Source organism: Leopardus geoffroyi, chromosome A1 (genome assembly GCF_018350155.1).
Source record: "Leopardus geoffroyi isolate Oge1 chromosome A1, O.geoffroyi_Oge1_pat1.0, whole genome shotgun sequence".
NCBI lineage: Eukaryota > Metazoa > Chordata > Mammalia > Carnivora > Felidae > Leopardus > Leopardus geoffroyi.
The window spans coordinates 108,403,835-108,429,841 of NC_059326.1; the positions used below are offsets into that span (position 1 = coordinate 108,403,835).

Consider the following 26,007-nt stretch of genomic DNA (forward strand, 5'->3'; position numbering starts at 1 on the left):
GCAGGGGCAGAGGACCATTTTGAAACATCCTACAGTATTCTTGACTTCTTTTCAAGGTCTGCCCATCAGAGGCTAAGTGACCTTTAGAAAGGAAAATACTCAACCTTCCATAAGGAGAAAGGGAATGCCCAACTCCAGCCCACTCTAACAATTTTGACCCACTTCAAGGGGATGGTGGGGAGAGGGTAGAAACTGAGAAATACAAAGCAAGTTCAAAATACAGAGGTAATGGCTCACCAAAAGACTGGGATCTAATCACAGGACTATGAAATGCTTCCCCTCCTCTCACACCTTACCTGTATATTACGAAAGGCCCCCTCCTCTCACACCTTACCAGTATATTACTAAAGGCCTATTTATAGCAATTCCTTTTACCCAGTACATCATGTCTGGCTTACCCAGTACATCTATATCATGAGAAGGCAATACCAGAAGACAAAAGACAGAGACGAAAAAGACAGATCAAGCATCAGAACCAGACTATGATATGGCTAGGATGTATAGTAAAAATTATACACCACAACCAAGGAGGATTTAACTAAAGTATACAAGGATAGTTCAATATTCAAAAATCAATTAATGTAATCCATCACATCGACAGGCTAAAGAAAAACTACAGAATTATATCAATAGATGCAAAAAAAAATTTGACAAAATCCAAAACCCATTCAAGATAAAAACCCAGTAAACCAGAAGTACACGGGAACCCCCTCAACTTGTTAAAGACTATTTAAAAAAAACTAATAGCTAATAACCACTAAGATCAGAAACTAAGCAAGGATGTCCCCCTCAACCACTGCTTTTCAAGTTCATAGTAGAAGACCTAGCTAACACACTAAGAAAAGGAAACAGAAGGTGTAAGATTGAGAAGGAAAAGATAAAACCATCCTGTTCAGATAACATGTTTATCTATGTAGAAAATCTGGAATAAGGGGGAAACACCAAAAACACTTATGGAATAAGCGATTACAGCAAGGTCACAGGGTACAAGTTTAATATACAAAAGCCAATTACTTTCTTATATACTTTGAATGAAGTGGAATTTGATATTAAAAATACAATGCCATTTCCATTAGCTGCCCTCCAAAAAATGAAATTCTGTGGTAAAAATCTACCAGAATAATGTATGAGACCTATAAGATGAAAATTACAAAACTCTGATCAATGATATTGAAGATCTAAATAGGGCGCCTGGGTGGCTCATCAGTTTACTGCTCGACTCTTGACTTCGGCTCAAATCATGATCTCGTGATTCATGAGTTAGAGCTCTACATCGGGCTCTGCACTAAAAGCACGGAGCCTGCTTGGGATTCTTTCTCTCTCTCACTCTCTGCCCCTCCCTGTTTGTACTCTCTCTCAAAATAAATAAACAAACATTAATTTAAAAAAGTATAAAAAATAACTAAATAAATGAAGAGTGATTCCATGTTTGTGGATAGGAAGACTCATTGTCAGAATGTCATTACTTCCCATCTTGAATTATATATTCAGTACAATTCCAATTAAAATCTCATCATGTTATTTGCAAATACTGTACTGAAAAACCAATTCTAAAGAATACATGGACAGGCAAAAGACCAAGAATAGCAAATCCAATACTGAAGAAGAAGAACTAAGTCAGAAGAGTGACACTAACTGACTTTAAAATGTATCATAAAGGTACAGGAAACAAGACACTGTGGTACTGGTTAAAAAATAAAGGTATCAACAAAACAGAACAGAGAGCCCAGAATTAGATTTCCATGAATATGCGCAACTGATTTTGACAAAAGAGCAAAAGCAATACAGTGGAGCAAAGACAGTCTCTTCAACAAATTGTGCTGAAAACACGTCAAAAAAATGAACCTAGACACACATCTTACTCCCCCTCTACACTGAAATTAAGTCAAAATGGATCACAGATCTAGATGTAAAACATAAAACTCCTATAAAACATAGGAAAAAGCTAAATGATTCTAGGTATGGCAGTGACCGTTTAGTTCCAACATCAAAGGAATGATGCATGAAACTAATAAATGATACGCTCAACTTCATTAAGATTAAAACCTACTTTACAAAAGACAAAGTCAAGAGAATGAGAAAACAAGCCCCAGATTGGGAAAAATATTTGCAAAATCTCCATCTGAGTAAGGCTTGTTATCCAAAATACAAAGAAACAAGGAACTCTAAAGTGAACAAGAAGAGAACTAAAAATACTTTTACCACATGACCCAGTAATCACATTCTATGGAATTTACCCAAAGGAGCTGAAAACTCATGTTCACACAAAAAGATGCACATGGATGTTTACATCAGCTGTTCAAGAATCAACTTTAAATTCTTACAATTGATATTAAGACAAACAATACAACTGAAAATAGAGAAAAGGGGTGAACGATCTTCAACAAAGTAGAAATGCCTACTAAGCACAAGAAAAGATCCACAAAAGCACTGGTCACTACTGAAATGCAAATTAAAATCACATGGAGATGTCATTAAGTATACACTGAAACAGTAACAATCAAAGACTGCCAATACCAGGTGATGGAGAGGATATGAATAAACTAGATCTATTGTATGTTGCTGGCCAGAATGTGAAACAGTACAGTCATCTTTTAAACAATTTGGTGCTTTCCAAAAGTTAAATATATGCTTGTCATACAACAGAACAATCTACACAATAAATGAAAGAAAACACATGGCCCGTATAAAGACTTGTAAGCAAATCTTGGTAACAGCATTATTTGTAAAAACTCCAAAACTTAAATAATAAAAGATTTTTAATTTTTCAAAATTTCTATCTTCCGGTAAATGGCTAGACAAAATGGGGTATCTTTCTAGATTGAAGTATGATTCAGTAATTTAAAAAAAATACATGTGTTACAAGTGATACGTGCTCAATATGGGAGAATCTCAAAAACATGCTGACAGAAGCCAAAAACAAAAGACTACTTCTAAATATCTACAGAAAGTATCTAATGACAGAAAGGAGATCAGATTAACTGCAAAAGAGCATGAGGGAACTTTTTCAGGCAATGCAAGTCAACTGTAAATGTCATGTACCAATGTACACATTTACCATAAATTATTCAACTGTGAACTTAAGATGGATGAATTTTATGGTATGCAAATTATACTCCAATAAAGCTATTTCAAGAAAACTGTCTTAAAAAACAGAAATAGATTTTTACAAACTTGGAGTATGCCAAGATTAATTAGAACACATAAGTATTACAATAAAAGGGGAAAAAAATCATCCTTGAGGCTTTGTAACAATTAAAGAAGTTGCCACTGAAAACTGCAAAGGCATGAAATAGTTGAGGAAAAACATATTCAACAGATATATCTGTTAATTTTTATCCATGATAAGTAACTCATATAACTCAAAAATAAAAAGATGACCTCTAAAGAACTGAACCAACTTTTCACAAAAGAAGGTATGTAAATGGTTAATAACTACATGCAAAAATGCTAGTAGTTATCACAGAAATGCATATTAATACCACACAACCCATTACACACATAGCACAAGAGCAAAAATTAAAGACTAACCATATCGAGCACTGAAAAGGATAAGTAATGGGAACTCATAAACTGGTGGTGTCAATATAAATGGTACATCAGTCAATGAAACATTTGGCAGTTCTTTTAACAAGTTAAACATGCCTACCATACAACTTAGCCACTAAGTCTAGGTATTTACTCCAAGAAAAAAACACATGTTCATAAAAAGACTTGTTCAGAAATGTTCATAGGTGATTTATTCATTATAGCAAAAAATTGCAAACAACCTTAATGTCTTTCAACAGTAGAATGTATAAACACATAGTGGTACATCCATACAATGGGATACTAATGAACAATTTTATAAAATGAATTATCAATATACAGAGCAACATGAAGGAATCTCCAAAACATTATGCTAAGTGAAATATTTTAAATACAAAATGCTAGACAACTTATTGTTCCATTTATAAAAAATAGTGGTAAATGTGGGGTGTCTGGGTGGCTCAGATGGTTAAGTGTCTGACTTCAGCTCAGGTCATTATCTCACAGTTTGTGACTCTGAGTCCTGAACTGGGCAGAAGGGACCCTGCTTCAGATCCTCTGTCCCCCTCTCTGTCCCTGCCCTACTCACTCGTGGACATACAGACTCTCTGTCTCAAAAATACAAATAAACATTTAAAAAAATAGGGGTAAATGTAATCTATTTACTAGAAAGCAGAACAGTGGTTGCCTGATGATGAGGGTACAATATAGTATAGATTATAAACTGACAACCAGACAAATGGCATCTACAAAAAATTTAGATCTATGAATACACTTGGTGAAAAATTGAATGCTTCTACCTTCTCATCCCTAATTCCCCTTCAATACAGAACAAGTAAATAGTGTCTGTTTTCAGCACATCTATTTTCTATTTAATTTTTTAATGTTTATTTGTTTTTGAGAGAGAGAGAACATGAGCAACGGAGGAGCAGAGAAAGAGAGAAACAACTTGAAGCAGGTTCCAGGCTCTGAGCTGTCAGCACAGAGCCCAATACAGGGCTCGAACTCACGAACTGCGAAATCATGACCTGAGCTGAAGTCGGACGCTTAACCGACTGAGTCACCCGGGCGCCCCTATTCTCAGCCCATCTCTTCAACACTGTACTGTAATTTCTTCCCAGGGCAATATGACAGGAAAATGGGGAGAAGGCACATTTAAATTAGGGGAAAAAAAAGAAACTGTCAATTCACACATCAGTAGACAAGAGATCAGAAAAATCCTAAAGAATCTGTAAGACAGCTATTAGAATAACGTGAAATTTAGCAAGGCTACAAGATATAAAATCACACATACAACACCTCAACAGTGAAAATTACAAAACACTGCTGAGAGAAAACTACAAAACACTGTTGAAAAAAATTAAAGACCTAAACAAAAAGAGTGATGCACCTTGTTACTAGTTTAAAAGATAAACTGTTAAGATGTCAATACTACCCTGGGTGCCTGGGTGGCTTAGTCAGTTGAGCATCCAGCTTCGGCTCGGGTCATGATTTTGCAGCTTGTGGTTTTGAGCCCCATGTCAGGCTCTGTGCTGACAGCTCAGAGCCTGGAGCCTGGTTCAGATTCTGTGTCTCCCTCTCTCCCTGCCCCTCCCCTGCTAGTGCTCTGTCTCCTCTCTCTCTCAAAAATAAATAAACATTAAAGAATTAAAAAAAAAAAAAAAAAAAGATGTCAATACTACCCCAAATGGTCTAACAGATTCAGTGCAGGTGCAATCAAACTCCCAGGCTTTGAGCAGCAGGCAAAGAATATAAGATTAGAAAGGAAAAACAGTAGGAAAGTTCTCTTTACAGAGAAGGGGTACTCGAAAGTAAATGCCCCAGGTTTTTCTTTTTTTTTAATTAATAAACTTATTTTGAAATTCATGTGCAACTGCAAAGAACCTATAATGACCCAAACAATTTGGCAGAGTTGGGAGGACCCATACATTTTGTGATTTAAAGCTAGAGTCAGCAAGACAATGTAGCAATGGTACCACACACAAAAAAAAAATCAATGAAACAAAGTAAACAACTGGGAAACAGATCCACACGGTCAATTAAATTTCAACCAAGATGCAAAGGTAATTCAGAGAAAGGACAGTTTTGTCAACAAACGGTGCTAGAGCAATTGAGTATGTATAGGTATGAAATGAGATCCACATATCATACACTATGTAAAAAACTAGACACAAATAGATCACAGACAAATCTATCATAGCATAATCTGAAACTAAAAAACTTACAGAAAAAATTATTTAAAAATTATGTGTAACCAAAGATTTTCTACCTACAACAACATAACTATAATCCATTAAAGAAAAAAACCTGATAAATTGACTTTTATCAAAATTAAGTTCTTCTGCCCTCTGAAAAGCAATCCACAGAGTGAAGAAAATATGTGTGTGGCACATATCTGTTAAAGGACTTGTGCAAAGGATAAGGAACTTCTATAACTAAAAAATAAGAAATTGTACAACTCTACCTGCCCCTCCCAAATGGGCAAACGATTCAAAAAGACACTTCACAAAAGATATATAACTGACAAATAAGTACATGAAAAGATGCTCACAATCATTAGTCGTTAGGGAAATGTAAATTTAAACTACCATCATATACTATCACATACCCATGAAGACATGTAACTTAAAAAGATTGACCTTAACAAGTGTTCGTGAGGAGGTGATACAGGCATTCTCATATATTGCTGGTGGGAATGTAAAATGGCACAACTTTAGAAGAATATGGCACTTTAAGAGGTTAAGTATCCCTCTACCCCATAATCTAGCCGTTCCAAAATATATACTTATATGCCCAAAATAAATGAAAGTATGTGTACACATGACGGGTTATAATCCATTCTCTTCCCATGTATTTACTCAAAAGATAAGACATCGTATGTTCACATAAATACTTGTACACAAATGTTGATAGCACCACAAGTCAAAATAATCAAAACCAGAAAACCACCCAAATGTCTACCAGTAGCTGAACTGCAAAGAGTGGTCCATACAAGAGAATACTGCAATAAAAAGGAATACAGATGAACACTAAGGGCACTATGCTGAATGAAATAAACCATACAGAGCACAGAAAGACAAATACTATATGGTGTCACATGGAGAGTTCCAAAACTTTTTTTTAAAACCGGATTTCAAATAAAGACTAAAATGGTGGTTGCCAGGTACTCAGGGGAGAAGGAATTACAGTGATGAAGGTCAAAGCGAACAAATGTGCAGATACAACAGGAGAGACTTCTGGTGATCAAACGTATAGTACAGTGACTTAAAGAAAAAAGAAACGAAATATTGAAATAGTGATACATATCACAACACGGATAAATCTCAAAGTAATTTTAGTGTGAAAAGCTAGACAAGAGTATATATTTTATGTTTCACTTCATATAAAATTGTAGAAAATGTAATCTATAGTGGCCAAAAAAATAATAATAGTAATTAATAATCCCTGGGGACCAATGGAGCAAGGACAGATGAAAGAAAAAGTTTACAAAGGGGCATGAGCAATCTGGGGTGGGGGGAGGGGGGGGAGTGATGGATATGTTCATTAGCTTTATTACAGCACTGGTTTTACAGGTGTATGCATACACCAAAACTTACCAAACTATTTTAAACATGCACAGTTTAGTCTACAATTATACCTTAATAAAGTTGTTTAAAAAATTAAGAAAATAAAAACACAAGCGACCAAATGAGATAAAATGTGTGCAAAACCTGTCACCTTGCAGCATGAATGTATTAAAGATTCCTACAAAATAATAAAGACAAACAGCTCAGCTTTGAAACGGGCAAAAAAAAAAAAAAATTTTAATAGGCAGTTCACAAAAGAATATAGAGGAAGCCACAACCAGTAAGCACATGAAAAAGTGTTCAGTATCACCAAGCAGGAAAATTAAAATTAAAACCACTTCACAGTGACTAGAATAGCTAAACTATAAGACTGACAATCACGTTTGTGACTATGTAGAAAGAGAAACAGAACTCTTTTTTTTTTTTTTTTAATTTTTTTTTCAACGTTTATTTATTTTTGGGACAGAGAGAGACAGAGCATGAACGGGGGAGGGGCAGAGAGAGAGGGAGACACAGAATCGGAAACAGGCTCCAGGCTCTGAGCCATCAGCCCAGAGCCTGACGCGGGGCTCGAACTCACGGACCGCGAGATCGTGACCTGGCTGAAGTCGGACGCTTAACCGACTGCGCCACCCAGGCGCCCCGAAACAGAACTCTTATACACTGCCAGTGGGATTTTAAAATGGTACAACTGCTATGGAATGGAGTTTAGCAGTTTCTCATAAATAATTTCCCTATTAAACTTCAAGACACATTATAAAGCTATAGTAATTACAACAGTGTGGTATTCAAGCAGGTATGAACAAAATCGAATGGAAGAGATTAGAAGCCCAGAAACAGGCACATCTGTGGATATTTATTTAAAAAAAAAAAAAATGTGGCATTCAACAAGAATGGGAAAAGGATACATAGGAATCTATATGGAAAACCATGCAACATTATCATACTCAAAAATCCACTCTAAGCAGGGGATCTGGGTGGCTTAGTCAGTTAAGCACCCGACTCTTGATTTTGTTTCAGGTTATGATCTCATGGTTCCTGGGATCAAGCCAGCAATGGGCTCTGCACTGACAGTGTGGAGACTGCTTGGGATTCTCTCCCCCTCTCTCTGCCCCTCCTCTGGTCATGCTCTCTCAAAATAAATAAATAAACATTAAAAAAAAATCCAGTTTAAGTAGATTATAGACGTAAATGTAGAAGGAAAACAAGAAAGTGCTAGAAAATAATAAAGGAAAATATCTTCATGACTGCAGGTACCATAAATATTTCTTAAGCAAAGAAGACAAAAAGAAAAAGACTGAATTGCTCTGTATTAGAGTTAAGAACTTTCATTCATCCAAAGACATTGCTAAGAGAATGACCAATACAAGACACAAGGAAAATATTTTCCAACAAAAATAACCAAGCAAAGATGCTTATTCAGGATATATAGAGAACTTCTACATCTCAGGAACAAAAAGACAATGCATTACAAAAATGGGCAATGGATTTGAAGATGTACTTGAAAAACAAAAAGATTATTCAAATAAAAATGTACTCGTTAGCAATCCGTAACATGCATCAAAACTATAATGAAGTATATAAATTCAACAGAGTAACTGAAATGTATCAGGATAAAAAATAAATAAAAAGCTCGACAATACCAAATGTTGGTGAGGATGTGGAACAACAGAAATTCTCACACAATGCTGGTGAGAGTGTGTAAATTAGTACATTCGCTTTGGAATATAACTTGTAATCAACAGTATGTATATGTTGTTCATATGAACATAGGCACATCCTGTGAGCCATCAATTCTCTGCAAGGTGTACCCTACATAAATTCATGCCCATGTGCATCTAATGTACAAGAATGTTCACAGCTGCTTTCCTAGTAACAGCCCTCAACTATAAAATGTAATGCTAGTAAAGAAAAATGAATTAACTCTAACTACATAGATGCATCTCATAAACAACACTGGCTCAAAGAAGCCATACACAAAAGAATATTGTATGATTACATTAACACCAAGTTCAAAAGTAAACAAAAACCAAACTATGATGTTTAGGTATATGTATCATCAGGCTAAAACTCTACAGATACCTAAGACTAATTAAAACCTCAAAAAATAGTAACTTTGGGTGGTGGGGGGAGTAGGAAAGTTGATTTGAGGAAAGACTGCAGGCTGCTTCTAGGGTGCTGACAATGTTCAAATTCTTGTTCTGGGTAGTAAATAGGCAAATGTTCAAGAAATTGCAGTAACTCCCTGATATGCACATTAGGTTCCTATTACATCAGAAATAGAAAAAAAAATAGTAAGAATTTCTTACTCACATATGTATTGAAAAAAAAAAAAAACCCACGAAGATTTTAATAAATGTAGTTAGTTATCTATGTAAATGGGTTAAATGGTGTGGAGGACACTAAAAGTGGGAATAATAATATTTAAAATACCTCTTGTTCCACTGTTTTCACTTTTGAATGGTACAAATTTACTTCAAAAAACTATCTTAAAAGTGTGTCTTTAAAAAAAGAACACTACTATTTACAATGCTATTTACAGGTGATAACTTTACCAACCCAAGACTAGCAGTGTGCCTGATACATGTAGGCACTAAGTGTTTGCTATATGAATTAATGCCCTACTACTGGAGATATTCTCTGACTTCAATGTTGGTTCCCTTCTTCTAAGCCTAACTAATCCTGCTGATCTGTAGAATCCATTGCCACAACTGTTTCCCCAAGAAAGTTTTCTTTACAGGCCAAACAGACCCTTTTCAAACAAAAGAGTCATCCCAAACCAAAGTAAATCAGTATTTTGTCTTAAGGGTAGAGTCTTATAGAGAGATGACAATACTTATTTGCACCATAAATTAATGTTTGAATGAATAAATACACGCATTAAATTTTATTTAAAAATCACACATAATAACGTCCTTGTTTTTTTTTATTTAAAAATTTTTTAATGTTTATATTTGAGAGAGGGAGAGACAGCGTGCACGCATGCGTGCACATGAGTGGGGGAGGGGCAGAGAGAGAGGGAGACACAGAAGCTGAAGCAGGCTCCAGGCTCTGAGCCTGATGCGGGGCTTGAACCTATCTATGAACCATGAGATCATGACCTGAGCCAAAGTGGGACACCCAACCGACTAAGCCACTCAATTGCCCCAGTCCTGGCTTTCTTGAGCTTACAGATTTTACTGCAGCAACTATAAAGTGAACTCAATTCCAGAAAGAGACTAAATTCATTTCAGAAGACATTTACATTTCAGACTTGATTTTTTACCTATATGCTTAGTTCAAAGTAAATCGTAAAAAAATACTTTACTGATTTAAAATACATATAAAATTTCGAATGTCCTGCCCTCAGTGAAGTTTCTGAGAATTCCATAATTTGGTACACAAAATTTCCCCTCCAAGGTGAAACAAAACTTGCTGTATCTCATGCCATCAACCAAACAAAAAAGAGAGAGAGAGAGAGAGAGAGAGAGAGAGAGAAGGCACAATGCTTGGTTGGTTTTTTGATTCTAGAGGTAACATATACTGAGTGTGCTACTTTGACCCATTTTCAGCGTCACCCACAAGGCTGTAAGCAAATTCAAAATGGAGGATAAGCCACTGAACCATTGCAGTCTTATGAACCTGCACATCTAATGGTACGTATAGGGTCCATGGCAAACACAGATGCTCTACAGAAACTCTCCCAAGCACTAATATGAGAATGATAGTGCAGATGTCTACAATTTCTGAAACACTTATGATCTCCTCTGCAAATAACTATTATCCTTTTGAGAAACAAGCTCTAGCTTGCTACAGGGCCTTAGCAGATGCTGAATGACTAACCACAGGACATCAGATGACAATGCTGCCTGAACTTCCTATAATGAACTGCATAGTTAGCCACAAGTGCCAGGCAGGGCAGTAGCCATCTATTATGGAAAATAAACTGAATTTACCCAAGAGCTGGTAGGTAGATCAGACTCCAACATCAACTCCTATTGCAGTGCCTCCTCTACCTCAATCTATGCTTATGGCTACCTAGGGAATTCCTTATGACCAGCAGACAGAAGAAGAAAAACTGTGAGCCTGTTTTATCAATGGGTCTGCACCCAAAAGTGGACAGCCAAGAGGTCACTCAGACATAACCCCCAAGGAAGATGGTAAAGGAAAATTGACCCAGGGAATATAATTACAAGCAATACATTTAGTTGTCCTTTTTTCTGGATTTAGAGATGGCCGGAATTATTGATCAAAAGAGATTCAAGGGAAGTTACCCATGGTAGGGCTGAAAGGTTAGGGACCAGGAACGAACAGGATTGAAAGGAAGATTGGTAACAAAAAGTCTGGGAAGGGGTATGTAGAAGGACTTCTTTCAGAATGGGCATAGACTTTCAATATATCTGTATCTCATATGAATGCCTGAAAGGCATCCACTGTGAAGGAGGCTTTAATAATGAGGTGACTAAAATGCCACGCTCTGTGGAAGTCAACCAAACTCTTCCCTCAGCTACACCAGTGCTTGTTCAATGGGCCCATGAATAAAGTGGCCATGGTGGCAGAGATGGAGAATATGCAGGGCTTAACTGCTAATGCTACTGCTAGGAACCTAATCTGCCAACATGAGAGATTAACAGAAAGTCTCCTTATGGGGACCAGCCAGCCACCTAGGGCCAGATTATTTACAGTGAACTTTTTCTGTCATGGAAGAGGCAGGTATTTGTCCTCATTGGAATAAACACATATTCTGGAAATGATCTACCTTCCACATCCATAATGCTTCTGCCAGCACCACTATCCATGGGCTCACAAAATGCCTGCTCTACCATCCTGGCACTCTAGACAACACTATTTTTGATCAAGGCACTCATTTTGCAACAGCCTATGTACAGCAAGGGTTTCTGTCTCCCCCAATAACCAGAATACACAGATCTGATATTCAAGGCATGGAAGTAAGAGCGGCTCTTCACCACTATACCTAGTAACTCATTCAGAATTTTTGCTGCCCGTCCAAAAAACTTTGTTCTGGTTTTGAGTCCTAGTGCCCAAAAGAAGATTGCTTCTATGAGGAAACACAATGGTTCCACTGAATTAGATACTTTCACCTGGCCAATGAACCAACAGGCAGGGGAGGGGTTACTCTAAAGGCCTGAGTAATTGATCGCAATCGCAATCACAAGCACAAACTGAGTTGCTGCACAAAATGGGGGGATTCCCTTAGGCTCCTTGTACTGCCATGTCCACTATTCAAAGCTTATGGAAAACTACCACCACCAACACAATAGAGCAGGACATTTAAGGACCCATCAGAAATGAAGATTTTGTTAACATCATCAGGTAAATGATGCAGAACGGATGAACGTCTGGCTTAGGGCAGAAGTACTGAATGGGTAGCTAAAGAAGGAAGCCAGAGGTCCCAATTACAGCCATGTGACCAATCAAAGAAATAAGAAATATAGGATATTTTTTTCCTTTGTTTATTGCATTTATGTCTGTATTTATGTAAATGTTAACCATTTTCTTCTTCCCTCTGTTTCCCTTATTTATTTTAAGTATAGTTTGGTGGAAGCGAACTTTAGTCTTTGGTTAACAGAATTTTCAAAAGCACTGTGATGCACTATATAATTAATATAACCAGTAATGATTGTTAGGACGGTGCAATTCCTTATTGTAGGGAAAAGGTAAGAAATTCTTCACTGGTACAAAAGACAGCTGTATCTTTTAAGGTGACAACACAGTTGTTTTGTTGTTGGGTGGGAGTTCAAATTTGTTTAGAAGCATCCATGTAGAAGCTAAGGAACTCAGAGTGGACTGTGCCAGTTACCCACTGCCTTTCAATTGGAAACACATTCATGCTGTTTCAAATCTACTTTCCAATAAAGGATCTAGATTCAGTTAACGCTATCCTTCTGCCAGCTGAAAATGTTAAAGCTTTGTCAGTAGAGGGTGCTAGCAGAAGAACAATGCAATAGAAAAATTGTCTTTCTCAAGGGGAAGGGAAGGGAGAAGTGCACCAGTGTGTGCGTGTGTCAAGGCAAAGGAGGTCCTGTCCCCAGCCTCAAGGCCCAACCACACCCTAGCAGGGGGAGGGGAAGTTCTCTGGTCAGTCCTGGTCAGCAGTTCCCTTCCTGCCAGCCCTGACCCTATGACTGAGGACGAGGTCTGGCACAGGCAACCCAGTGAAGTTCTCCACTACCTACTGGGGCTACAACTAACATACTTCCAACAAAATCTGAAATCATGGGGAGAGGGCCCCCCTGGCAAATTTGTTCTTTACTTGGGTACTCTCCCTTAGCTCCTTTACCCTTCTTAGTGCCTAATCTCTTAAATTAAACTGTCCATGTTCGAATTACTGTGTGGTTTCTGTCTCCTGACTAATGCAGGGAATATCAAATATTTTTAATAGAATAAGCTATACTTTTATGAACTAAAATACTACTATCATTCTTCGTATACTAAGCAGTGTTCATATTCTGTTGGTATCATAATAACTATATCCCAAAGTTACTATGCTATAATAATATTGAGAAGCCAAAAATTACTTAATACTTCATATATACTAAGCATGTTCTAAATTTATCTGCACTGATTATTAAGTCTAACAACCACCCTACAATGACCTATTACAAATATGTGTCAGGGGCGTCTGAGTGGCTCAGTAAGTTAAGCATCCAACTCTTCATTTAGGCTCAGGTCATGATTTCACAGTTCATGGGTTCAAACCCTGCATTGGGCTCTGCACTGACAGTGTGGAGCCTGTTTGGGATCCTCTCCTCCCCCACCTCTCAAAATAAATAAACCTTTAAAAAAAAAAAAAACCTAAAAAAAAAAAATATGTGTCAAATGAAAAATGTGCATCCCCTACCCGGAAATGTTTATTTTTTTAAATTTTATTTTTCTAAGTAATTTCTACACCTAATATGGGGCTCGAACTCATGACCCTGAGATCAAGAGCTGCATGCTCTATTAAATGAGCAAGCCAGGTGTCCCCAGAACTGTCCTTTAAATGATTAAAGAAACTTCTATAATGTTTATTGTGAAGTTCACGATGGTTAGATTAATGTACCATGAGTTTGTTGTTTAAAATGTCACACATTTCTGTCACTTTTTTTTTTTTTTTTTTAGTGTTTAATTTTGAGAGAGAGAGAGAGAGAGAGCAGGGAAGGGGCAGAGAGAGAGAGGGAGAGAGAGAGAGAATCCCAAGCAGGCTCCATGCTGCCAATGCAGAACTCAAACTCATGAAACTTGAGATCATGACCTGAGCCTAAACCAAGAGTTGGACACTTAACTGACTGAGCCACCCAGGCATCCCCATTTCTATTATTAAAAAATTAAGCTTTGTTGTCTTTAATGTTTATTTTTTTTTTGAGAAGGAAAGAGTACACATTTGCTCAGGGAAGAGGCAGAGAAAGAGAAGTAGAGAAAGAATACTGATGTGGGGATTGACCTCACAAAACGAGATCATGACCTGAGCCAATATCAAAAGTTGAACAATTAACTGCTTAACCAACAGAGCCACCTAGGCACCCCATACTTCCTTGTCTTGATATAAATAACGGTGAGTTATTGTGGCTGATTAATGGCTACAGAAAGTCTTAACAAATTCTTGATCATTCATCACAGCAGACAAAAGAGAGGAAATATTTAAAAGAACAATACTAATATTCCAAAAACTTAACTGTAATCTCTATCATTCCAGCTTATCCTGTTTCAGTGGCTAACTCATTACAAATTCATTAATGTGAATCTCAGAAACACAGGGAAAAAGAAACAATAGCCAAAAGGCTTAAATAACCAAGAACGACTCTGCATTTTATTTGTTAAAATAGCAGATGCTTTGTTTTATTCTATTGGTTCTACTGGTTCAAGAAGCACAGACTTCATTAAATCAAAAGGCAACCATGTAAAGTTTCAGGACTCCAAGACAGGAATTTAAAAGTGGCATCAAAAATCACTGGGGTGCCTAGGTGGCTCAGTTGGTTAAGCATCCGACTTCAGCTCAGGTCATGACCTCGCACTCCGTGAGTTTGAGCCCGCGTCAGGCTTTGTGCTGACAACTCAGAGCCTGGAGACTGTTTCAGATTCTGTGTCTCCCTCCCAATCTCTGTGCCCCTCCCCCACTCATGCTCTGTCTCTGTCTCAAAAATAAATAAATGTTAAAAAAAAAAAAAAAAGGGGGCGCCTGGGTGGCGCAGTCGGTTAAGCGTCCGACTTCAGCCAGGTCACGATCTCGCGGTCCGTGAGTTCGAGCCCCGCGTCAGGCTCTGGGCTGATGGCCCAGAGCCTGGAGCCTGTTTCTGATTCTGTGTCTCCCTCTCTCTCTGCCCCTCCCCCATTCATGCTCTGTCTCTCTCTGTCCCAAAATTAAATAAACGTTGAAAAAAAAAAAAAAAAAATCAAATGATCCATAGCATCTATCAAATAGACTATACCTTGATATTTAAATTTAACAGTTTTGTAACTAACAAGTACAATTAAAAGTCTTACCTCAAAAGTCTAAAAGTCTCTTCTAAACATTATTGGAAAAAAGTCACTAAAAAATTACATTTTTATGCCACCAATTATTTTATTTATTTATTTATTTTAATTATTTTTTTTTTCCAACGTTTATTTATTTTTGGGACAGAGAGAGACAGAGCATGAACAGGGGAGGGGCAGAGAGAGAGGGAGACACAGAATCGGAAACAGGCTCCAGGCTCTGAGCCATCAGCCCAGAGCCTGACGCGGGGCTCGAACTCACGGACCGCGAGATCGTGACCTGGCTGAAGTCGGACGCTTAACCGACTGCGTCACCCAGGCGCCCCATATGCCACCAATTATTTTAAAAGAGAGCGCATGAGCAGGAGAGAGAGGTAGAGAATCTCAAGCAGGCTCCACACTCAGAGCAGAGCCCGACCTGGTGCTCGACACAGGAGCCACCCAGGTGCCCTAATGTCACCAAATTTTAATATGAAGCCCCCAAATCTTAAGAACTAACAGAACAAATTCTAGAAGAACACCCCATGTGACCATTTTTCCAACCACCTTTCTCTTCTTTTACCTATTAATTATGATGGTGATAATTAACAATGATTTATAATAGCCAGGCACTAGCCTAAGAGCTTTATATATATTAAGTCATTTATTCCTCAAAAGTAACCTACGAAATAGGTTCTAGTATTGTCCCCATTTTACAAATGGGGAGTGATTACATAATTTGCCCAAGAAATAGTAGAACACAGACATGAACTCAAGCAGTCTGGCTCTGGAGGTCAATGTTTACAGACCTCTGTTCAGAACTCTGAGTAGCAGAGCTTGCTAAAAACCTCAAAGAGACACTTAAAGTAGGTGCTATTATTATACGCACTTTACAGACAAGGAAACTAAACTATGTACAAAATCATATAAATAGTAAATGATAAATCAGGACTTTAACCTAGTTTGCCTGACTCTAAAAACCATTTTCTTAGCTATTAACATGTATCACCCTCCCTGTAACCATTAATATTAGCAACAAATCCAAACCCATCAGATAAATCAAACAAATTCCATATAAAACTAAAGATCAAATCAAAGTGAAGATACTATGTCAAGACATAAAGAGTACACCCTCAGAAATAAGAAATACAGGTTGCTTGCTACTATTTCCTACAGAACCAGCAAGTAAACACATTTATAAGATACATCACCTACTTAGAAAAATTACACATCCTACATAAAACAGTTTAACATGAGAGATAAAAAGTTGTAATGTTAACGTTGCCTGCCATATATTCTAAGCAGCAAATGTAAACATACCTGCAAGGAGGCAAGACCATGGAGTCTTTCATAAGCACAGATCCAGAAAGCAGGATATACCAACATCGGGCAACAGTTTCTGAACTGTTCAAGTAAGTAAGTTAATGAGTAAGTAAACATACACATTTCACCTGTTACATGGATTCAATACAAAATACCTAACATGAAATATATTCTAATATCACAAATCATTAAAAATTAATGGAATTTTGGGACATAGTGCCTGTTGCTAAAAAATGTACCAACTTACAAGACTATGTTCACGTGGGAAAAAGTGTAATCACTATCTTAAGATACAGACTTCAGAAGAATATGTTTACTAGCTCAATCTTATTAATTTGATCATTAGCATCACATTTTCCAATTTTGTGTAGTGGATAACATTTGATGAATATGAAAACTTAAAATTCTGTACTACACATGCATATCATAAAATCCTATACTAATAACTTATGTATATTAAAGACAATATTTGGAATTGACCACTTCATCAATATTGTATCTTCACTCAACTAAAAAGTGAACCATAATCTATTTATTTCTTTTAAATTTTATTCTGACATACACAAACAAAATACCTTTTATATGTGTTTCAGGGATAAAAGAATACCAGATGACTCAAGTCTCTCAACATTTTAGTTAAATCTCTAATGGAAACCCAGCATCTTGTTAGATCTTAGTGTATAAACTTATCTTTCTGTCCTCTCAAATATCTTTATTTACCATACCTAAGGTTTTAATTAATTCCAATCTGTAGGAAATTTTAGTATCTGTAAAACAAATCATTCCTCTGACATGGAGAACTATTTATCTAGCTATCTACTTGACATGTAAACTTGAATGTCTAACAGAGAACTCCAACTCAACAAAATCTACCTATTATTTCCTTCAAGCTTCTATTTTTTGTAGTATTCTCTGTCCTCAGTGAACACTGCTCTTCTCCATCCAGAAACCTAGGCTTCCAAAACATTCCACACAGCACTCAGGGTAAGCTTTCTATGTCAATCCTAATGCTCACCATGAGAAGGGAAAATTCTTGTCAACTTTCCAGGAGACACTTCAAAATTCTTTTTAATTTCTTCAAATCTTCATTGAGGGAAAATGTAGATGGCTGCAAATTTCCTAGTTAAGGTTCCTTGCTTAAAATTCTACTTCCTTACTCTTGTGAAAGAGGACTTACAAAGTCAAGAAAGAATAAAATCAAAAAACAATCTGCCCAAAATTAAGACAGAACTAAGTTATAATTCGATGCCACCATAAGCCTCCAATTTTTATCTCACTTAGCTGAAGTGGTCACAAAGTTATCAATTAGTTCTATTATAAATGCAGAAAATCCTGAATTTCACTCCTACCACGAAGAGAACCATGCCAACCCATGAATAAAAAACTGTTGAGACCTTACAAAAAATTTCACACTCAGAGCATGGTGTGGTAATGCATTTGGACAAGTAAACCCAAGCAAAGTAAAATACTTTAGTGTGGGCCATTCTATCTCCTTCCTCTGGGCAAACAAAGGAATCAAAGAATGAACCAGTCCAAGGAAGGAAGACATACTTAATGTTGTCAGATCTTCTATCTTCAAAGGCTTCAGATGCTCCTAAGATAAAGACCAAAATACGCTTCAGATGGCCTCCACCTGATTCTCCAGAATCTTCTCTTGCTGTTTCCTCTTCTTTCATCAAGGTGCTTGCACCCACTGATTTACTTTCACTTTTTCTACCATGTTGCTTAAGATCAACTACACACTCTTTTCTCTGCCTTTACCAACCTCTGAATTTAAATTCTTCAATTAACTTCCACATTCTTTGCAAGTTATCTTATTATTAACCAGATACAGAGTTGTATAACTCTTCATATTTTTTAAATAGTGCTGTGGTGCCTGGGTGGCATGTGACTTTTGATCTTGGCCTCAGGTCAAGACCTCACGGTTTGCGAGCTCAAGCCCAGAGTGGGCCTCTGGGCTGATAGCACAGAGGCTGCTTTGGATTCTACCTCTCCCTCTCTCTGCCCCTCCCCAACTCGGTCTCTGTCTCTCTCCCTCAAAATAAATAAACTTAAAAAATAAAAGTTCTACTAAGGCAAAATATAAATAACATAAATTCGCCCATTTGAAGTGCACGACTCAATTTGCAAGAAAACTAAAACAAATGTGCAAAGATCACCGCAATCCGGTTTTAAAACACTTCTGTTTCCTAACCAATAATATGCTCTCTGCATAGATTTGCCTTTCCTGGACAGTTCATATAAATGGAATCATAGAATATGTGGAGGTTCTGTCTTGCTTCTTCCACTCAGCATGTTTTTGAGGTTTATCCATGCTGCATTATAAATCCATGTTGCCTTTATTCCTTTTTTACTGCCAAATAGTATTCCATTATACAGATACATGACATTTTATTTATCCATTCATGATACATTTTGATTGTTTCCAGTTTTAAGCTGGAAATACAAATAGTACTACTAAGAACATCTGTGTACAGTCTTTGTATGCACGTGTTTTTATTTCTCTAGCATAAATAAGTAACAGTAGAATTACTGGGACAAGTGGTAAAACTGTATGACTTTCTGGGAAACTGTCAAACTATTTTCTGCAATGGCTATACCATTTAATATCCATACCACTAACATATGAGGATTCCAGGTGTTACTATATCAGTGCCAACACTTGGTACTGTCTACGTTTTTTAATATAGCTATTCAAATAGCTCTGTACAAGTGACATCTCATTAATTTTTTGTGTTAATTTTGTATAGTGTAAGGTAAGGGTCTAAATTAACTTTTTACAAATAAATACTCAACAAAGCATTATTTCCTGAAAAAACTATGCTGACCTCCTTGAAATGCTTTAACATCTTCATCATAAATTGTACACTGGTGGTTGGTTCCGTTTTAATCCTCATATTATAGCCACAATATGCAAAGATCTTACCTGGAGGCCATTAAAAACAAACTGTTCATAATTACAAGGGTTTAGTTCTGGCCTCTCAATTCTCTTCCACTGATCTATTTATCTATACTTTTCTTTTTTTGATAGCACTTAAATATGTGTAACTTTTAATTAATTTTCTCTACTTGACTAAACAACAAGCTCAATAAAAACACTGTGTCTTCGCACCATTCTACACCAAGGTAAGCATAAAGCGTAGCAGAAAAACATTTAATAATAAATGGATCAACAGATGGATGAAAATAGCTATTTAAAATTCCTATGAATCCAGTTTAATGCTTTAAAAATGATAAATGTAATGTGCTGGTAATGAAACATTGAAGTCAATACTATCTCAAAATACCTGGTGAATCTATATAATAAAAGAACTCACCACTGCCAAAATTTTTAGGAGGAAAACAGGTACAAATAGTTTCATCATCTTGAGAACGGGAAAGACTTTTTTAAATAGGACATGAAAAGCATTAATCACAAGAGAAAAACTAGCCAGAATTAGAAAAATTAGTCAGAAATTTCTACTCTTCAAAAGATGCCTTTAGCAAAGTGAAAACGCAAGCCACAGAGTAGGAGAAGATCCAAGAAACAGAAGTAACCTAACAAGGGACAAGGATATGGAATTTATAAACAATTTCTACTAATTGACAGAAAAACTACAGAAAACCCAATTAAAAAATGGTTAAAAATTCAAATCAGGTTTCATAAAAGGGCTATCAAAATAGCCTACAAAAACATGAAAATCATTCATTATTAATAAGCATGGAAATGTAAGATAAAATCATAATGAGATAATAAAATGAAGTATGTGAGTCAGATTCTAATGTCAGATTCTCCTAAATTTGGTCACACACATTTCCTATAATTCTATTCCTAAGAATATGCCCTCAAATGTTCAGGAATGAGTATATAAAAGCACAAAAAGACATGAACAAAATGCTCATACAAACCTTACTATCTACAAAAGGAAAAAACTGGAAACAACCCTAATATCTATCAATAGTGGACAGGATAAACGAATTGTGTTATTTTCACACAGGGTGCAAAGCAGTGCAAAAAGACTAAAGTAAAAACATGGAAAAATCTTAGACATGTGTCAAGTAAAAAAAGCCTGACCCAAATATTTTTATCTAAGTGGACTTCAAAAAGAGGTAAAACTAATTTATGGTGCTATCAGTCAGAAATGGATTACCTTTCTAAGACAGCTGACTAGAGCCTCGGGAGAGCAGAAATGTTCTCTATGTTCAGTTGCGTATTAGTTATTAATATATAATATTATATGTATTTATTAAACTTCACTGCACTGTAAACATTTCATGCACCTTCTATTTCAGTGTATGAATATATTACAATCTGCTGTAAATAAATTCCTTCCAAATCAAATGAATTTCAATGCTAAAAGTCAAAATTTAAACATTAAAGCTATTAGTTTAAGTTAGTTAAGAAAATACTTACCAAAAAAGAATTTGATTGCCACTGTATCTCTCATAGCGTGCTCTTGCAGACATTAATCTAACATATTAAAAAAAAAGTCAAAAATTTAAAATTATTTTATCTTCAATTTTGTTTTAAAAATAGTGTTACATATAATTATATACTTCAGTAGACAATGATCGTATCTACCACTAACTTCTTCACTCAACTACAAGAATTTAGAAATAGGGACATCAAATGCAGTATTTTCAAAAACATCCACTGGATAATATTAAGTGGCAACAAATAAAATCTCTTATGTATATTCTATAACCTGCCAATTCACACTGCATAATTTTCCTTTTCTATTATGGAAAAATACACATTTGTCTGATTCACTACTGAATCATGTTAAGAAATTACTGGTAGAAGTAGGGCACCTGGGTGGCTCAGTCAGTTAAGCGTCCAACTACAGCTCGGGTCATGATCTCAGAGCTCGTGAGTTCGAGCCTCATGTTGGACTCTGTGCAGACAGTTCAGAGCCTGGAGCCAGCTTCAGATTCTGTGTCTCACTCTCTCTCTGTTCCTCCCACACTCACACTCTGCCTCTCCCTCTCTCTCTCAAAAATAAATAAACATTAAAAAAAATTAAAAAAAAAAAAAAAGAAAGAAAGAAATTACTGGTAGAGGGGCGCCTGGGTGGGTCAGTCGGTTGAGTGTCTCGCTCTTAATTTTGGCTCAGGTCAGGGTCATGGGATCAAACCCCCTGCACTGGGCTCCAAGCCTGAGATTCTCTCTTTCCATCTGCCCCCCTCTCACCCCTTCATGCTCTCTTTCTCTATCTTAAAAATAAAAATAAAAGAAATTACTGGCAGAAGCACACACACAAGGTCTGTTGAATACATAAACATTACAAAAATTCATTAAAAATGCTTTTAGTGTTACTAAATGCTCTAGTTTTCAGCATGCTTCTTCCATACATATGCTGACATCTGAACTACGTTATACATAAAATAGACAATAATAAACCCAGGGGCACCTGGGTGGCTCAGTTGGTTAAGCGTCAGCTCAAGTCATGGTTGACTTCCACTCAGGTCATGATCTCACAGTCTGTGACATCTCCGGCTCTGCACTAACAGTGTAGAGGCTCCTTGGGATTAGATCTCGGGCTCTGCACTAACAGTGTGGAGGCTCCTTGGGATTCTCTCTCTCTCTCTGCTCCTTCCCCTCTCACACTCGGTCTCTCAATCTCTCTCAAAATAAATAAACAGTAAAAAGAAAGAAAGAAAGGAAGGAAGGAAGGAAGGAAGGAAGGAAGGAAGGAAGGAAGGAAGGAAGGAAGGAAGGAGGGAAGGAAGGAAAGAGAGAAAATAAACTCTAACAATTATGTTTTAGCAATCTAATCTGGCCCTTAAACAGAAACTTAAAGAATGGTCAGAAAAAGTAACGGATAAACTGGTCATGGAAGGAAAACACACTCTAAATTTTGATATGCGAAGTTAAGTGCTTTGCAAAACTCAAAAGTGTTTTTATAAATATAACGACAATGACATAAGGTAGCAGGACAGAAAATTTATTTTACAGAGTAGGAAAATAAGGTTCAGAAAGTTTATGGGTCCTGTTCACAGGGGCTCATACCAAGTCGAGAGTCCTGATCCGTCCACTTTCATATACTACATCATACTTTCCCTATCCTAAACATATGACCTAATAAATATCAAAAAGAACTACAGAAAGTAAACAGCTTTGTTTTCACTGGCTAACAAATACTGAACACTATGCTTTGCTTCAGGTAGTTATTCTCATGTTACCCTCAAAATACTGTAACAAAGATAATCTTATCGTCCCTATTTTACAGAAGACAAAACTATAGCTTACATGTTAAGATTTGCTCAAGGTTCCATAGTTAAGAAAAACTGTGATGAGAAAGCAGAAATTTCTATGCTTATCCTGAAAAAGCCCCCAAATCATGTGGCCCCTACAATGATCTATCCAAACTCATTTGAATAACTCCATAGCACAAGCTTTTAAAACACAGCATCGCACTTACCTAAGCTGATGTTCCCTGAGATTTGATAGTATTTCCATTCCATGAAGATAAGAATAAATAGTATTTAAATCCTGGTGAACAGAAAAAAAAAAAAATTAGATTATTTTTCAAATATATCTTTCAAGATATCTTAACACCCCACAATTGTGATTTTAAGCAACCATTTATGACAGAACCGTTAACTATAGGAAGACTAATAAAATCTGAATTAAAATAAATCTGAAAAGATAAGAGAAGAGTTACCTCTACTCATACAGGAACCTCCCTCCCCCTTCAGTAGGAGAGACAGCCTGTACTCACACAATGCCAGAAATCAAAAACTCATTATTTCATATGAAAGTCTATTTCATTTCTAAACAGATGTAACCCTTCTTGCTCAATGACATCCAACTATTCAAAAGGAACTATTGTATCATCTGAAGCATTATAATTATTATTTTCTCCAGATAATGCAGTTTCAGAAGTACTGGCAGATTCCAGATTTTTTTTTTTTTTTTTTTTAATTTTAGGCAGAGAGAGAGCAAGCAGGGGAGAGGGACAGAGGGAAAGAGAGAGAGAACCTCAAGCAGGCTCCATACTCACTGCAGAGTCCGACACAGGGCCCGATTCCACAACCCTGGGATCAAGACCTGAGTCAAAATCAAGAGTCAAGCACTCAACTCACTGAGCCACCCAGGCGCCCCTGCAGGTTCCGAATCTTTAAAAGTACCCTGGCTGACCTCCTGTAGACATGACCCAGTGTGTCAACATTCTTACTAAATATGACTTTCTAAAAAAATCTCTTTCTAAAGAGGCTCAAAGTGATTATTAATCAACAAACAAACAATAGATAGTCCAGTGGGACAACCCTACTGCTCACTCTGTGAACAAGGAAGGGCACCTTTCTCTAGCCCTCAGATAACTAGCTATTGAAAGTCTGAGGATAAAATAGTATAACCTCAGCTAAGAAGAGAGACAGATTAAAGGGAGAATGTGGGAGCAGTCCAAAGTCCTGACAGAATGGTGTACTTTACCACTTATGCAGAATTTTGGTGCACAGTGATTATAAACAACCTTAAATTTTCTTATATAAAACGTACCTCCTTATTTTCTCCTAAGAACAATGACTTTATACCAGGACAGACTGCTCCCAAACACAGACCTCAGACAACTTCTATTTTAATGGATTACTAAGAAAACATGGAGCCACTAAGTAAAACAGCAATAATCTTTGATTCCAAAAATTACAAGCAGCAATTAACGATGATGGAGTCAATGACCACACGTCTGTAAATCCTTGAGAAAATGGGAGTGAATTAGATTTTTATGTATATATAAAGGATAAGTTCAAAGGAAAAACCCTAACAAATGAGGAAGGTCTATAAAATTCATGAAGACAGCAGACAGAGTAGTGATATGGTAAACTGTATTTCCAAAGATGGCTACAATGGTATTTTTTATCCTATAGGCTGTTTTGCAATAGGACCTTATCACTCCTTGCCCTCACCCCCCATCAAAATCTGTAATCTTACATGCCTTCCCCGTGGACCTGGTTGGTCCTGTGATTTGTTCTCATCAAAAGAAGTAAGGATGTGTAACTTCTAAGATTCAAGTGTCCTAAGACCACCAGTGTTGTGAGGAAGCCCACTAACCTCATGGATAAACAAAGGCCACATGGAAGAGCACCAAGGCATTAGATATGTAAGCAAAGTCTTGAAACAGTGTAGCTACTAAATGAATGGAACTAAGAGAAAGATCCCAGTTGGCAGTTCTGTGAAGCAAAAGAACCAACCTCCCAGCCAGAACCTTCTGAACTGAGGTAATAAATAGCATTCCGGCAAAAGTCTGGCCCATAGTGAACTCACTGAGCCTACAGACCCATCTAATAGTCTCTCTTCACTACGTGTGTTTATGATTAAAATGCATGTACTTGTTAGTTAGAATAACCCCCACAATGGGTCCAGGACCTATGTGGTATAAGCAGTCACAGTACAAAAAGCCAACAGGAAACCTCTGAAATTGCCCATTCTCCAGAACAAGATAGTAAATAAATGACAATATTGCTTCCAGAGAGGCAAAGGACAGCAAAGACTAGTGCCATCAGTAAAGACTTAAAGTATTTGGGGTGGGGGTCTATCTCATATTATCATCTTCACAAAAAAGATGTATATTTAAAAAATGACTGGATAATGCCAGAGACTTAACCAAATGCCAACCAATATTCTCAACATAACATAGTTGTTAGAACTTATTAAGCCTCGGGTATTGATTTGGTGACTATATTCTTTTCCATTTAAATTACAAAAACTTGGGGTGCCTGGGTGGTTCAGTAGGTTAAGCGTCTGACTTCAGCTCAGGTCATGATCTCATGGTTCGTGGGTTTGAGCCCCGTGTCGGGCTCTGTGCTGACAGCTCAGAGCCTGGAGCCTGCTTCAGATTCTGTGTCTCCCTCTCTCTCTGCCCCTCCCCAGCTCACACTCTCTTTCTCTCCCAAAAATAAATAAACATTAAAAAAAAATAATAATAAATAAATAAATAAATAAATAACAAAAATCATCAGAAACACTTTGCATTCATGTGGGACAACATTAACTTACGGTTTTTCCTTAGGACTATTTTAACTAATTCTCTACCATAATACAGTCTGAAAACATCTAGACCTTCTGACCCATTACAGAGATGATATCTTGCTGAATGGACAGAATGAACAAGAGAATAATCATGAGGAGGCTGGTACCCTGGAGTCCTTATAACATGTTAATACTCCAGAAAGTGGG

The 26,007-nt window shown here is 36.8% G+C and overlaps 1 protein-coding gene across 14 annotated transcripts in view; it reads right to left on the reverse strand.

Moving 5' to 3' along the window:
* The window catches only part of RAPGEF6 (Rap guanine nucleotide exchange factor 6), a 191,365-nt gene that overhangs the window by 149,401 nt on the left and 15,957 nt on the right, over window positions 1-26,007 (reverse strand). For 12 of the 14 annotated variants that reach the window (XM_045487928.1, XM_045487967.1, XM_045487913.1 and 9 more), the window contains exons 2-4: window positions 23,252-23,322; window positions 21,244-21,300; window positions 16,848-16,931 (exon numbers count right to left, since the gene is read on the reverse strand). In XM_045487928.1, the coding sequence (XP_045343884.1) occupies window positions 16,848-16,931; window positions 21,244-21,300; window positions 23,252-23,322 (212 nt within the window). The remainder of the gene's footprint in view (window positions 1-16,847; window positions 16,932-21,243; window positions 21,301-23,251; window positions 23,323-26,007) is intronic. The other 2 variants (XM_045487938.1, XM_045487943.1) reach the window with 1 other exon arrangement.